Raw genomic sequence first — 13,944 nt, forward strand, 5'->3', positions numbered from 1 at the left:
TTGAATGTAGAAGCGTCTTCCTTTATTTGTCAGGTTCAATGAACAAGTCAGAGAGAAATTTAAATTAACATTAGATACATACTGGCATACTGCAGAGAACCTAGTAAGCATTCAGTGTATCAAAGCGAATCATGTGGCTATAAACATTTATTTCCCCAAGTTTTTCCACAATATCTAGATATATAACATCTACATCAAGATCCAGGATCTGTTTATGAAAATTTCTAGGAATTATTTTAATGTATGATTCATTCATCCTTCTTTGATCTCCTTCCCTGGTCATATATGAATCAGTCAATGAGTTAACTTTTAAGGAAGAGAAGTGCAAGACAACCTTTAAATGCCAGAAGCCATTGTAAGACTAGTAACAGAATAAAAGCTAAATATGTAATTTATATTTGATTGTTCTAGAGCTACAACAATGGGTAATTTGTTTTTGTTCTAAAAGCTACAACAATTAATGTTGTGTCGACCTGGAGTTTCGAGAACTGGCTATAGATTCTGAACAGCCAAAAGGAAAGACCAGGACATCCAGTTTTGCGCAGTTCAAAGGCTAGGCCATCTCCAGTGACTGAATTAATCCTTTTTTGATTCTAAATCTAGTAAATTCTCTTGCGAAATCGTCACAAAGTAGTAATAACTTTACAACAAATAGGTGCAGATAGTCTTGAGATCTTCAGCAGAAGAAAGCATCGCGGTCTCTGACTTCGCTGAAGCTGGAAATGAATTGGTGCGTGGATTTATTCCAAGATGTCAGTTGGCCACAGCTGCTTCCACTTGGATATTTCATCCTTGCTTTGTAGTTTCCTTATTCCTCCATAAAATCCATCTGTTTCGTTGCCTTCTTCATGGTGATCCTTCCGGTTGATTGATGCTCGTCTCCATCTCGAACCAGGTGTATACTGGTTGAACTCTAAGATAACCATATCTGCAGTTGCAGAGAGTAAAGTAGCTCGTTACGTAAAGTAAGGTGCTTTAATTACAATCATACACAATAGCAATCTGCAGATTTTGAAAGCAATATGAGCACTTTAAACAAAGTTAGTTCTACAGTCAAAGCAATCCACTACCATGTCCTTATTTTGAAAGGTTTAGTTAATTCTTGGTCCAATTTAGAAGGCCAGATTTTTAAATCCTCTATGCGAAAGCATGCTATATTTGCTTTTCCATTAAGTTAGGTAAAATTATCAGCAGTGTAAATTCTAAATCAAAGGAAGTTCAATCACAACTGTTTCATTACTTGTGCTTCTAGTTAAGCACAGAGCATCCAACATAAAGGACAAGCAATAACTCCTCAGGAGGTCTAGTATATTGCACTGCTTACACAATTCAACAATTATAGACTAAGAACTCAACCTAGAAACATTCAGTCTTTCTTACTTTATTATGGTATTCTAATTCCTTGTGTAAATCATAGACGGATGATTAATACTCTAACTTCAATGAGGTCTAATACTAGTTACTAAAGTTGATTTTATTTCCGTTAATTTATCAAAGAAAAATTGAAACTTAAGTAGGTATTCTCACCACTAAGATGACATCGGCAGAAATGCTCATTTCCGTCACATGACTCTAGATGACCAACAATTCCATACCACCAACCTGTCAAAAACATAGTTGAAGCATTGATATATCATTACTACCCAGAAAAAAATTTAACCACTTTCACTTTGAAGATAATTCGATGAATCTATTTATGAATTCAGAACACTGAAAAAGATCAATATAGGCAGGAAAGCCAGCATAACAAATGAATTGCAAAAACCAATCAGAGAACTAGATAAGTTGATGATTCTTAAAAACACACCATATGGGAATTCCTTGTTTCTTCTCCATTGAATCTCAATATGATCGCCTGGGCAGAGCTCGTTTAAACAGTCAGAGATATGGAGATCATGTGGAGGAGTTTCAACTGGCGGTGCCCTTAACCTATCCCACTGCACTCCTTCCTCAATGACTATAGTCCGCCGCCCATGTGGTGGGTACCTAAAACATCAATATTTTCACTATAATGTCAGAAAAAAATTTACTTAATTCACCTGCCGTACAATAATCCTGCATTAATTTCATTCTTTTCATACAAGGTAACAACTGTTGCAGATTTAGAATATCAAAATGGATCTATCAATAAACAATAAATATACCTTGCATGAAAGGTGTCAGTGTGGTTGTCATAACTAAGTTCAGCATCATAACAGGACAAGATAAATCCAACATGCCCATGCTGCAGAAAAAATATAAAATTCTCAGTAACATGGCACAAGTGAATCAAAAGTTAGATATCATAACTACTCAACAGCAATAACCAATTCTTTGATTCCCATTTTGGGTCAGATAAGGTACTACAATCACTACCTTCTAATATTAGAATTAATGCGTACGACAAAAACGGTTACAATCAACTTCAGCATCCTAACATGACATCATAAATCAAATATGCTACAGAACCTGTGTACCAAAATTACTACCTTCTAGAGAGTTAAGAGTAGAGTTATTGTGTATAAGGAATTAATCATATAAGGGATGAACCAAAGTAGATATCAACAACTCAATTCATTGACCCCTTAACTTCCCAATTAATTGAGACCAACACAAACTATAACAGATAAAGTTCCTGAATCGAGATAATGAATTATAAACATAGCATAAGAACGTCGATACCTCGCGGTTATAGACCTGTGCAGGGAACCAAAATTTGCCACTTTCCATGGACAAGTACCAGGACACGATGGAGTCATCAGGAGAAGAATCCCTTCGCTTCCTACCACTATCAATCTTAGACTTGATCCAAGACAGTGGCCAGACACAAGAGAGAGCTCCAATCCACCTCTTTTGCTTTGCAATGCCTGGAACACCCCCTGGTGATTCATTTCTTGATGCCAAATACAACTCCCACTCCTTGCGCGCCGCGCAACCGATCACCCTCCCCCACTTCTCCCTCATGTGTCTCTCCCAGAGATGATCACTCCTGCACCTTTCTCGCATCGCATTGCACACCACCGCCATGTTAAGCAATCCGGCCGGCGACAACTTCCCGAGAACGCACTCCAATGCCAATTCCGGCAAATCCAACACTGACATCTCCCCGGACTCCTCCACATTCTCCACCTTAGCACCACACCTCTTCTTCGACGACATTTTGGATAAGATACTAAAGACCCAAGTCGTAATTGCCTTGCAATTCCTCAAGGAGCGCACCGAATGAGACACGAGCTCTTCCCAGAACAAGATGGAGAAGAAGCCCGTGTCACTGGCCCATGGAGGCAGGGCTTGCAAAGGAAGCGACTTGGAGAAGAGGAGGAGGAAGGAGAAGAAGGATATAAGGAAGAAAAGCATCAGGCGATGGAAAAGAAGAGATTCTCCACAGTGGCTAATCGGATGCTCCACATAAAAGATTAAATAAAATTGCGGAAGACCCAAAATGCTTAAAGAAAGAAATCCTTTTTTTTTCTTTTCTTTTGCTGATCAGACAAGGAATAATCTTGACGAGGGTGACGCGATGAACCCACTAAAAGCTTCAGAGGAGGATCGAATCAAAGGCTCAGGTCGGATTTAAAAACAAACAAAAAATCCAAAAGCTCGGGGCAACAAGAGATTTTACCAGCAGGGACACTTGTTGCCCGGAGAGACCACCCAAGTTTTGGGCATAAAGGTGGCCCCTTTCTCCTCACGTCAAGGCTAGACTCTCCCGCAGAAGAGAACCCAGAAGTGGGTTTGGATAACTCACGCCACCGAATCTGGATAAGGAGTGGGAAATGATTGCAAAATAAGCAAGTGGAAATGGGTTGGATTAGGTGAATCCAACCACCCAGACCTGCAAGGAGATGTTAGAAGAACACAAGGCCAGAGGAGAGGAAGATGGGAGACCCCCTCTCCTCCTCAAAGATCTTGCCCACCAACCTAATAAATCTTTAATCTCTCTCCCCCACCCCTGGGAGAGAGAGATATATGTAAAAGAATTTGTTTTTCTTTTCTTTTTTTAATTTTTATTAAAAAAAAAAGAGAGTAAAAGAATTCTAACCAATGGGTGGGTATTTATGGTTGGGAAATGTGGAGGGAGTTATCTTTTAGTCGTTTTTCCAGCTTTTAAACTCTCGTCTCGTGAGGTGGGAAATTATAGGGTGTCAGGGTCCACTCCCAAGAGAACACGTGTCCGTATCTAACTTCGACAAATCCAAAACTAGATTACAAAGAAATCGGACAGCCGGAAATTTATGGGAAAAGGTCGGCAAGCTGATCGCCTGCAGCTTCCATTGCAGGAACTCTCTTCCACCTGGTACTTCGCCGCATCTTATTGGCTACAGGCCATCAGAAGAAGACTTTTTTTCTTCCCGAAGGCATCATCACAACATTTCCCTCCCAATCATTCACAAGCCCTCTTAATTTGCGCATGTATAAGGGGTGAGAATTAAATCGAGGGATTTTAAGGCTTATCCAATGGAAATTCTACACGTTGCGATTCTGATCATTATTATCTTAGTGTTTTAATATTATAGGTATGGGCAACCATCATTATTATCTTATCTTTAGTCCTTTTATACATATCCTTTTAGGCCCATATCATTTACTAATTGTTGATGATGGCTCGCTAACCATCGCCATCATTTTGGTTATGTGAAATATAATTTACAAAATGATTCCATAAAAATATGAAATACTTAGTAGTTTAATTAGTAATATTCAATTTTATATAAGTTGTTATTCTAAGACTCAGTAATTTTGTTGATTCGGAAAACTCATATAAATTTGTATTCAAGTTTCTCCGTGAATAAGTATACTTGACAAAATGATATAAAGAAGTTTGATTGACTTTAAATAATCCAAAAACAATCTATTAAAACAGTTGTAAAAGTTCTGGCGGTGGATAAGATATTTTTCATTAATTAGTATGGCCAATAAATAAATACTTGGTTGGATTGCAATAAATACATATAGGTATTACAAATATTATAATCTCTCTCTCTAATATATATATATATATATATATGACTCCGAATAAAGCAAGGAGACAACAGCAAAATGAGTTCTTTGTTGCAATGTCAAACATGGAAGACATCTCCCATCTAATGAAAGCAAATAAATGCATAAAAAAACTTTGATGCTAGATTAGTTGTAGATTACCAATATCAACCTTGAATCTTTGTTTTGGTCCTATGTCAAGACATCTTTGTCTTCTTCTATAAATTTTTAGGTAACATTGCAGAGTATTTAATTAAACTATAGTAGGAGATTAGAGTTAAAAAAGAAGAAGCAGCAACTTAACATATATTACTATTTAAGAATTGAGGTTTCATTACTTCATATTGCATGATTTAATCTAAGAATCTTAAACTAACCATTATCTTTGATCCTCCAAATCTTGCATGCACTTTAAAAGGTTGACAAGACAAAATTAACAAGTTAAAAGAAATCAAACCCACTTAACCAAATAGTCACCATTATCTCTTCTAGTTGTCACCAAACCATGGGATGATGGAAATCTATAAGGTTGTAGTAATGAAAAAGATCAAATATATAATATATATATATGTATAGATAATATTGGTCATGGTTTCTAAAAGGGGATTAAAAGAGCCAATAACTTTTAGGATGTATGAGGTTAGTGCATTACACTTGCTAAGGAAACCAAAGTGGGGCTTTCAACTATTAAATAATGTGAGATGGGGAACAAAATTTATTTTATTTACATATACTATTATTTTTTAAAAAAATTGTGATGAAAGGATAAGGCCCATTTCATTGGGTTTGGAATGAGACCTTTTAAGCCAATTGCAAACTAGTGATCTAAGAGTGAGGTGGCAAGAGGGACACCTCCAAAAGTGGCTCCTTTATTGGTGCAAATGGATGAGATGAGTGAGGCCCACCAAGAGATATATAGTTGTGTGGAATAATATTAGTAAAATTTGGTGGATTGGTAGTAGTTGATTAAAAAATATGTCATTTTCCTTATGTTGTACCATCAAACTTTATTGGAAGGGCTTCTCAAGGGTAGTTGGGAAACCATTGGAATCTAATCAATTTGCATATGCTTCAATCAATAAGTAGTTAGGAACCTTCTTTGTTCTTGGCCCCCTTATATACATTGAAACATACCTAATTTGTGATTTGACTATAATCTTTTACCACCTCCACTTATAAAATAAATTCTATATCAGTATAGTTATACTTATTTACTATACTTATAATAAATTTGTGTATAGTATATAATAATTATATTTAATGTGATATAAAATTAAAATAATAGTTTAGTAAATGAATAATTTTTGTTTATAATGTTTGGACGAGGAGATGTAAGAGAAAAGAATGAGAAATATATAGTGGTTAAAATAATAGTTGATTATAGTAATGCATTTTAAATGAAAAAGAAGACTGAGAGATAAATAGGTATTACTATACTGATATTGAGATAAATAATTATTTATTTATTATACTAATATAATGAAGCTTATACTAGAAAAATATTTTTCTTAATTCTATTCTTCCCTCTCATAGATATGGATTGGTGCACTCATTTTACCTCTCTGCCCTTTTTGCCAAGGAACTATGGATTGGTGGCCCATGTAGGCTAGGGTTGCTTATCTTGATTGGGCTAAATGTATTTTGGCCATAGATATAAGAAGATCTAAACCAATTTAGATTGGGCCTCCACTTAATAACAGCAGACTGAATAAAAAATATATTACAAAATAAAAATAAAATGGCATTGAATCATATGAATGGCAGAGAAAGAGGTAGGAGTCCTGCATTGTTAGTTAGCTTCTTATTTATTTGTAGTAGTTTCTTGGAACCTTCATGCACATGAGCTCTGAGCTCCACACACGTGTGCATGCACAATCTTTGTATGATACGATTCTCCCATGCACCCACATCAACATGCTCTGCTTTTATTCTTGTTTTCTTTCTAATGTAGAAAAGATGTAAAAATATTATCAGAATACATGGATGGTGTATAAATGAGTGCTGGATTTAGTCATCTGCACCTCCTTAATTTCCTTCTCCTTTTCCTTTCCTTGGGAGAAAAGAAGGGGAAAATGTAATCTCTAAAGCTTACTTTTTGGGGTTGCTTTTTCTCCCTTTCCAATATCAATAGCTTGAATGTGCTTTGATCATAAGCTTAGTCTTGCTTTGATCTAGTTAGCTAGCTAGGGAGATGACAGGCGAATTATTATTTGCTACTCTAAAGGAGTCCTAGATTTCTTTAAACGCCCATGAGAGACAATTATGCACGCAGTTTTCCAATATGGCCTAGGAAGAGGAAGCCAAGATCCCTTCAATGACTCTGTTTCACTTTCTTTTTCTTTTTTTTACTTCAATTATACTATGGAGATGTCTCCTTATCCTCTCCCTCTCTCTCTCTTTCGCTCCTCTCTTCTTTTAAACTACTTTAAGTGATCAGTCAAAGGGAGATCTGGACCAGCAATGGAGCTCAGTGGGTCACATGTGGAAATAGAAAGCCAGAAAGGTCATGTGATGTATGCATAGCAATGTCTACTGCAAAATATATTTATATCTCATGCATTAAAGCAACTTGTCACATGTGGAATAGAATCTTCCACAATATTCTAGTTTACATGAACAATTTCCACACCTCCATCTCTTAACATGGACATAGCTCATCTCACCTATTAACCCTCTGTTAATTACATACACTAAACTAAAGATGAGCAAAGGAGATATTTGTTTCTTTCCATGTGGGTAGAAAGTTAGAAATGTTTGTTCTTTCTTTCTTTCTTTTCTTTGTTCAGGCAATAGAGGATAGTTATATTATCCCCTTAATATTTAACCTCTTCAATCTGCCATGGTACATTATTAACAAGGAAAGAGGAATAAAAACTAAGAAACAACTATATAGAGAAGCTATCAGCAGTATTTAAAGTGGCTCTGAAGGGCAAACCTACTACTAGTTTGTATAACTTTAATATCTTTGTCAAAATAGTACTGCTTCAAGAAACCACTAATAGAGTGTGCACATCTATCAATGTATAATAATGATGAGAGTCAGAGAGAGGGATCCACATGAGAATATTTTTAAGGAGTGTTATGAGAAGGATGCAAGCTTTTAATTGCTGCAAACTTGCAAATGGCCTTCTTGGTGTCCATGGAGTCTCATCGTCACAAGCCAATCCCTGCACCATTCCTCGCCAAGACATACCAACTAGTGGATGACCCTTGCACTGATCACATTGTCTCTTGGGGTGAGGAAGACACCACCTTTGTGGTTTGGAGACCCCTGGAGTTTGCTAGAGATCTCTTGCCAAGCTACTTCAAGCACAACAACTTCTCAAGCTTTGTGAGGCAGCTCAACACCTATGTGATTACACTCTTCCCAGATGACTCCTCTTATGATGATCACCTTTGATATTGATTTGGAGTTAATGCTCGCTTCTTTTTGGCATCTCTGCAGGGGTTCAGGAAGACTGTAGCAGATAAATGGGAGTTTGCAAATGAGTACTTCAGGAAAGGAGCTAAGCATTTGCTCTCAGAAATCCACAGAAGGAAAGCATCTCAACCTTTTCAAAATTACAACTCACCACCACCACCACCACCACCTTATCATCATCACAGCAATGAGGAAGACTTCCTCTCGGCTCTGTCGGAAGAAAACCGGCGCCTCCGGCGGCGCAACTCCTTACTCTCGTCTGAGCTCACACACATGAAGAAGCTATACCATGAGATCATCTACTTCCTCCAGAACCATGTAGCTCCTATTGCCTCAGAGTACCAGGGAAGTGTTACACCTAGCACTTGTAAGTTACTTGAGTTGGGTCCTTCTCCTGAGTGTCACAAGAGTCACGAGCCATTAATGGAGGAATCCGATACTGGCACTGTTAAGCTCTTTGGCGTTGAACTCCATGGCAGGAAGGGTTGAGACCAAGTTTTCATATATTTTTCTTAAGTTTGTCATGTTTCTTCCCTCTGTATTTTGATGGCGACTTGGAAGTTAACCTATATTTATTACTATTCCTAAGTAATCAGAAACCAATGAGACATACTTCCAGTCTTCCATGAATGATTTGACGACTTTGGTATCCAAGCCTTCAAACTTCGTGGATTATAAAACCTAGATTCCAACCATCATGGAAGCATATGAAGCTAGCCATTTTTTTGTATGATGGGTGCTTGGATAGATGCGTTGGACAATCATTTCACTCCGTAGTTGTCATTTGTCAATCATTTGAATTGGAACAGAGGAAGGTTGGAGACTAAATATTAGCTTTTAGCGATTTATTTTCCTACAAAATATATCATGCTTTCATCACATCCATGAATACATATCATAGTTTTAATATATATATATATATTAAAAATGATAAATGATAGATAATTAGAATATGATACTGAGACCATTTTACTCAACACATGAACAAGAAAGGGGGTTAATAAGGTTCAAACTCAAAAATCGAATAAAGCTAACAATATATAAAACTATATCAAGTTACCATCTTACCAAATATGCCTTAATTATCATAAAATATGAAGCACCAACAGTAAAAGAAAGATGGGATTAGGCATGGAAAATTACTTAAATATCCCTTTTGTGTGCACATACGGGTTGTGTCAAATGGTGGATCCGACCCGCATCCACTCTTATATGGAGGGAGGTTCGGTCGTATCAGCCGAAAAATATCTGGGATTAGGGTTTAGGGTTTTAACTTCTCTCTCTCTTTCTTTCCATGCTGGTGTGGAGAGGTAGGTTTTAGGGCTTCTCCATTTCCGCCCCTTCCTCTCTCGAAACTTCATCTCTCTGAGCTTTGAAGCCACTTGAGAGCACTTGGAATCGCCATGTGGGCGCTTCGCAGAGCCGCAAATCCCTTGAGGTGGTGCCAATTCTTTCCATTTATTCGATTCGTGTTTTATTTTTCTTTGTTTGGAAATGCATTTGATGCTTTCTATTGTATCTTTTGTTGAATTTGAAGTAAAAAACACCCTTTGTTTTGTTTTGGTAGCAGTTGTGCATCAATATATCTTTTCTAAGACGCAAAAGAACTGTTTTTTGATGGTCTCGCATTGTTATTTGCCATCTTCTTGGTGTTGCGGTTGGAATTAGCTTAATGGCTGTATGATTGTGGTCAGTCGTGTAATGTTGGATCGATCAAAATTAAATGACATTTATCCTCTAACCGAGAAGAAGTCAGTAATAGTCGCATAGTATTCCTATGCTCCAAAAGCTATCTTCTCCTGTTCTATGCTTAATTCTTGCATCGATCAGAAACCTTTTCGAACAATCATAGATAATATTAATGTTTAAAGAAAGCATCAGCCTCTAATTTCTTAGAGGTTAGACATGATGATTGTAAGTGTAAGTTGGATTGATCTCGAGTAAATTGATATATAAATATTTGTGTAAAGTACCACTATTCTAGTGTAATTTAGAAGTAATGCTGAACATTGGTTCTTCCTTCTCATTATTGTCAGGAGCCACAGCCAACAAATGGTGGGAGTTCGTGCTTGTTGTGCCATGTCGGAAGTACTAAGTACCAACATAACTCATAGAGAAGAACATCATGAGAAGAAATATGAGAGACTTAACATTTACCATCTGTCGAAGTCATTTTCCTGTGGGCTTATCAGCCACTCCAGTTCTTTCTTGTCAATTAGGAAACTTTCTTGCCAGGCTGGTGCTAAATCTAGCGATAAGGAGGATGGCTTAGAGGATGGCTTCTCTGATCTTGAGGTACCTCCAGAAACTGATATTGTTGGAAATGTTGAAAATAATGACGATAGTGAAAAGTTGTTGTCTGAAGGAGAAATATCTGAAGAAGACATAGATCAAGCAGCTCATAGTTCTGTTGATTTGTTAGATGCTGAATCTGATCTGAAGTGTGAAAAGAAATCAAGTAAGAAGCAGGAAATCAATTCTCTTTTTAAAGTTCTGATGGATGCTCCTAGACATAGTATGGCTGTAGCACTTGAGAAATGGGTTGGAGAAGGTAATGAGTTAGGACGTAGCGAATTCTATGGTGCAGTTCTTAATCTTCGAAAGCGGAAGTTATATGCTAAGGCATTACAGGTATTTGTTTTTTTCTTATCGGCATTACTCTTAAAAGTATGTCAAATAATTATATGTTCTCCGAAAATGCTAGAAATGTTCAGTTTACCGCATTTGTGTCTCAGAAGTATTATTTATTAATTATTAATGATTAGCAATTGATACATAACTTGGCTGCCATGTTTTCTTTAACATCTGAGTCATGTATTGGAATTCTTCTCTATGTATAAAACTTGTAGTTTGTCTCTAGCAAATTGTTTGACATCATTCTGATATGATGCCTTAACAATTTCTGTTATAATATGATACTTTATGGGAATGTTGATGATAAAATTATGATTGTGCTAGTCCTTGTAATACCAAATGATATATGGCTGTGTGAACTAGTAGTTACTCTGTTATGAAACAGAAAATTAGATTACTTCGTATAGTAATAAATCATAATTGAAGATTGTTCACTAAGAACAAAAGGAGCTGCAGGTCTCATATGGTGTTCCTTAAGATTTATTTCTATTTTTTTATTCCATTCAAGTCACAATTTTCTGATACTAGTTATTTTGATTACATATTTATTTTATTAATTCAGACTGTCGAGTCTATGGATTGCTGATATCAATAGTTTCAGGCTTTCAGTTCTTTTTTTATCATGGAATAGTGATGTCCCCTTACCTGTCTAGGTGTTTGCAGGTAGTAGCCACCTTTTGGTTAATGATAAGGATAGCCAAGTTTTTATTGGAGAGTTACTTTTCTTTTACTTGTAGTATAATATGGTGCTTATCCTTACACAACCAAAGTGAGTTTTAGAAGTGCATACTTGCATGCATGTGTAAATAGTGAAGCATTTAGCATATATAATTTTGGATTAACCAGCAAATATAGTTGTGCCAGTTTTACCAGCAATTATTTTTACACCAATTGAGTTCTTCATACAAAGCAACACCTTTCACCAACTGTTGTTGTCAATCTTGAAGTACATTCTTTCACATGATTTTGCAGTTTATGGAATGGCTGGAAGCAACTAAACAGCTTGATTTTAACGAGCGTGATTATGCTTCTCGTCTAGACTTGGTTGCTAAAATCTATGGTCTTCAGAGGGCTGAAAATTACATTGAGAAGATTCCGGAGTCCTTAAGAGGTGAGGTTGTGTACAGGACTCTTTTGGCTAATTGTGCTGTCACTGATGATGTTTCGAGAGCGCAGGAAGTCTTCAATAAAATGAGGAATCTTGGCTTTCCAGTTACAGCCTTTGCTTGTAACCAGCTATTGTTGCTCTACAAAAGGTGTGACAGAAAGAAGATAGCTGATGTCCTCTTGATGATGGAAAAGGAAAATGTCAAACCATCTATCTTCACATACAGGCTATTGGTGGATGTTAAAGGTTCTGTTAATGACATATCAGGTATGGAACAGATCTTGGAGACAATGAAGGCTGAAGGTGTTGAGCCTGATTTAAGGATTCAAGCTCTGGTTGCAAGGCACTACATTCTTGCAGGCCACAAAGATAAAGCTGAGGCAACTTTGAAGGAGATGGAAGGTTACGACATTAATGAAAACCGTTTTGCTTGCAAATATCTTCTTCCTCTATATGCTTCTCTTGGTAAGGCAGATGAAGTGGGAAGGATTTGGAAAGCATGTGAGGAACATCCACGTTTGGAAGAGTATTTAGCTGTCATAGAGTCTTTTGGCAGCCTCGGTGAGATAGAAAGTGCAGAGAAAATGTTTGAAAACATGCTTAAAACATGGAAGAAGCTTTCTCCAAAGTACTACAATGTTTTGTTGAAAGTTTATGCAAAGAACAAGCTTCTTCATAAAGGGAAGGAACTTGTGAAACGAATGTCAGATAATGGCTGCATGATTGGTCCTATAACTTCGGATGCACTTGTTAAGCTCTATGTAGAGGCTGGAGAGGTGGAGAAAGCTGATTCTATAATGCACAAACTATCCCAGCAAAACAATTTCAAGCCTCTCTACACCACATGCATTACTCTGCTGGACAACTACGCGAGGAGGGGAGACATCCACAATTCTGAGAAGATATTTCAAAGTCTTAGGCAAAATGGGTACTCCGGGAGATTGAAGCAGTATCAGTCATTACTTCAGGCGTACATAAATGCCAAGACTCCTGCTTATGGATTTAGAGAGAGGATGAAAGCTGATAACATGTTCCCAAACAAGCATATGGCAGCACAACTGGCGACTGTTGATGCATTTAGGAAGACAAAGATTTCAGACTTGTTAGACTAGGGTCTTTAATGCATTTAGCTTCATATGGTGTTGTTGTCCAAGTAATTCTGGTTATTGGCACAAAAAATTGACTCACTGAACACCACATCCTTGTAATAACTTTGTGCTGGAATCCAGCTTTTATGCTCTACAATGTATTTTAGGTATCAATTTGTAAGCTTGTGTTTCTACAATGGAGCTCATGTTGAAGTTGGAAATTTCGATTCAGCCTTTTCACCTCATGAATACTTGCTTGATGAGAAGAGTTAGCTTTATTATGAGTAAATAGGTCAACTTTAGGTGAATGGAAGACCCGAATCAATTTCCAACAAAAATTATAATTAAAAAATTTATTTTACTTAAGCGAATCAATTTCCAACATCCCTCCAAAAGAAAGAACGTCTCAACCACTAATTCATCTAAATTACTTATACATATATACATATTCTGAAATATAAACTCATAGTGCCACGATAGTGGGAAGATGCAACCTCGTATACTTACGAAAAGCCACTATCTGCTCTGGAAGGATGAATGCAGCCACAAAAATGGGTATGTGCCTGCTACTTCCACGTTCAATGTATCTGATGAATAGTTCAATTATACTTGGTGCGAGGTGGGAAGAAATAATAGAGCAGGAAGTACGTGAGTACGTCACCAAAAACCTAGGCTAGATACTTCTGAGGGATAATTACAATTAGATTCTTTAAATATTACTTATTTTTACATAG

General features: G+C 36.8%; 3 protein-coding genes across 3 annotated transcripts; 2 read left to right on the plus strand and 1 right to left on the minus strand.

Annotated features, from left to right (window-relative positions):
* Nucleotides 1–353: 353 nt before the first annotated feature.
* LOC140765366 (F-box protein At2g32560-like) lies at nucleotides 354–3,961 on the minus strand. Its single transcript, XM_073104420.1, has 5 exons — nucleotides 2,662–3,961; nucleotides 2,145–2,224; nucleotides 1,808–1,986; nucleotides 1,528–1,602; nucleotides 354–928 (listed from the first exon to the last, which is right to left on the minus strand). The coding sequence occupies exons 1-5, from the start codon at nucleotides 3,334–3,336 to the stop codon at nucleotides 741–743; spliced, it is 1,197 nt and encodes a 398-aa protein (XP_072960521.1). The 5' UTR covers nucleotides 3,337–3,961; the 3' UTR covers nucleotides 354–740.
* A 4,114-nt stretch (nucleotides 3,962–8,075) lies between these two features.
* On the plus strand, nucleotides 8,076–9,495 carry LOC140765994 (heat stress transcription factor B-4-like). The gene is made up of 2 exons (XM_073105360.1): nucleotides 8,076–8,311; nucleotides 8,405–9,495. The coding sequence occupies exons 1-2, from the start codon at nucleotides 8,081–8,083 to the stop codon at nucleotides 8,867–8,869; spliced, it is 696 nt and encodes a 231-aa protein (XP_072961461.1). The 5' UTR covers nucleotides 8,076–8,080; the 3' UTR covers nucleotides 8,870–9,495.
* Nucleotides 9,496–9,636: 141 nt separating this feature from the next.
* Nucleotides 9,637–13,455, plus strand: LOC140765992 (pentatricopeptide repeat-containing protein At1g80270, mitochondrial). Its single transcript, XM_073105358.1, has 3 exons — nucleotides 9,637–9,818; nucleotides 10,417–11,011; nucleotides 11,987–13,455. Exons 1-3 carry the CDS (start codon nucleotides 9,784–9,786, stop codon nucleotides 13,232–13,234), a joined length of 1,878 nt encoding a protein of 625 aa, XP_072961459.1. The 5' UTR covers nucleotides 9,637–9,783; the 3' UTR covers nucleotides 13,235–13,455.
* Nucleotides 13,456–13,944: the final 489 nt, after the last annotated feature.

The sequence above is a fragment of the Typha angustifolia genome, chromosome 8, assembly GCF_048772165.1.
Source record: "Typha angustifolia cultivar Huaian chromosome 8, ASM4877216v1, whole genome shotgun sequence".
NCBI classification, from domain to species: Eukaryota; Viridiplantae; Streptophyta; class Magnoliopsida; order Poales; family Typhaceae; genus Typha; species Typha angustifolia.

Bases quoted from the DNA above. Each gene is read 5' to 3' on its own strand.
- LOC140765366 (XM_073104420.1), bottom strand. From the start codon at position 3,336: ATGCTTTTCTTCCTTATATCCTTCTTCTCCTTCCTCCTCCTCTTCTCC. The intron at 1,987-2,144 runs GTATATTTATTG...TTGATGTTTTAG, and splicing joins ACTGACACCTTTCATGCAAG to GTACCCACCACATGGGCGGC. The intron at 1,603-1,807 runs GTGTGTTTTTAA...TGTTTTTGACAG, and splicing joins AAACAAGGAATTCCCATATG to GTTGGTGGTATGGAATTGTT.
- LOC140765994 (XM_073105360.1), top strand. From the start codon at position 8,081: ATGGCCTTCTTGGTGTCCATGGAGTCTCATCGTCACAAGCCAATCCCT. The intron at 8,312-8,404 runs GTGATTACACTC...GCATCTCTGCAG, and splicing joins TGAGGCAGCTCAACACCTAT to GGGTTCAGGAAGACTGTAGC.
- LOC140765992 (XM_073105358.1), top strand. From the start codon at position 9,784: ATGTGGGCGCTTCGCAGAGCCGCAAATCCCTTGAG. The intron at 9,819-10,416 runs GTGGTGCCAATT...CATTATTGTCAG, and splicing joins AGAGCCGCAAATCCCTTGAG to GAGCCACAGCCAACAAATGG. The intron at 11,012-11,986 runs GTATTTGTTTTT...ATGATTTTGCAG, and splicing joins TATATGCTAAGGCATTACAG to TTTATGGAATGGCTGGAAGC.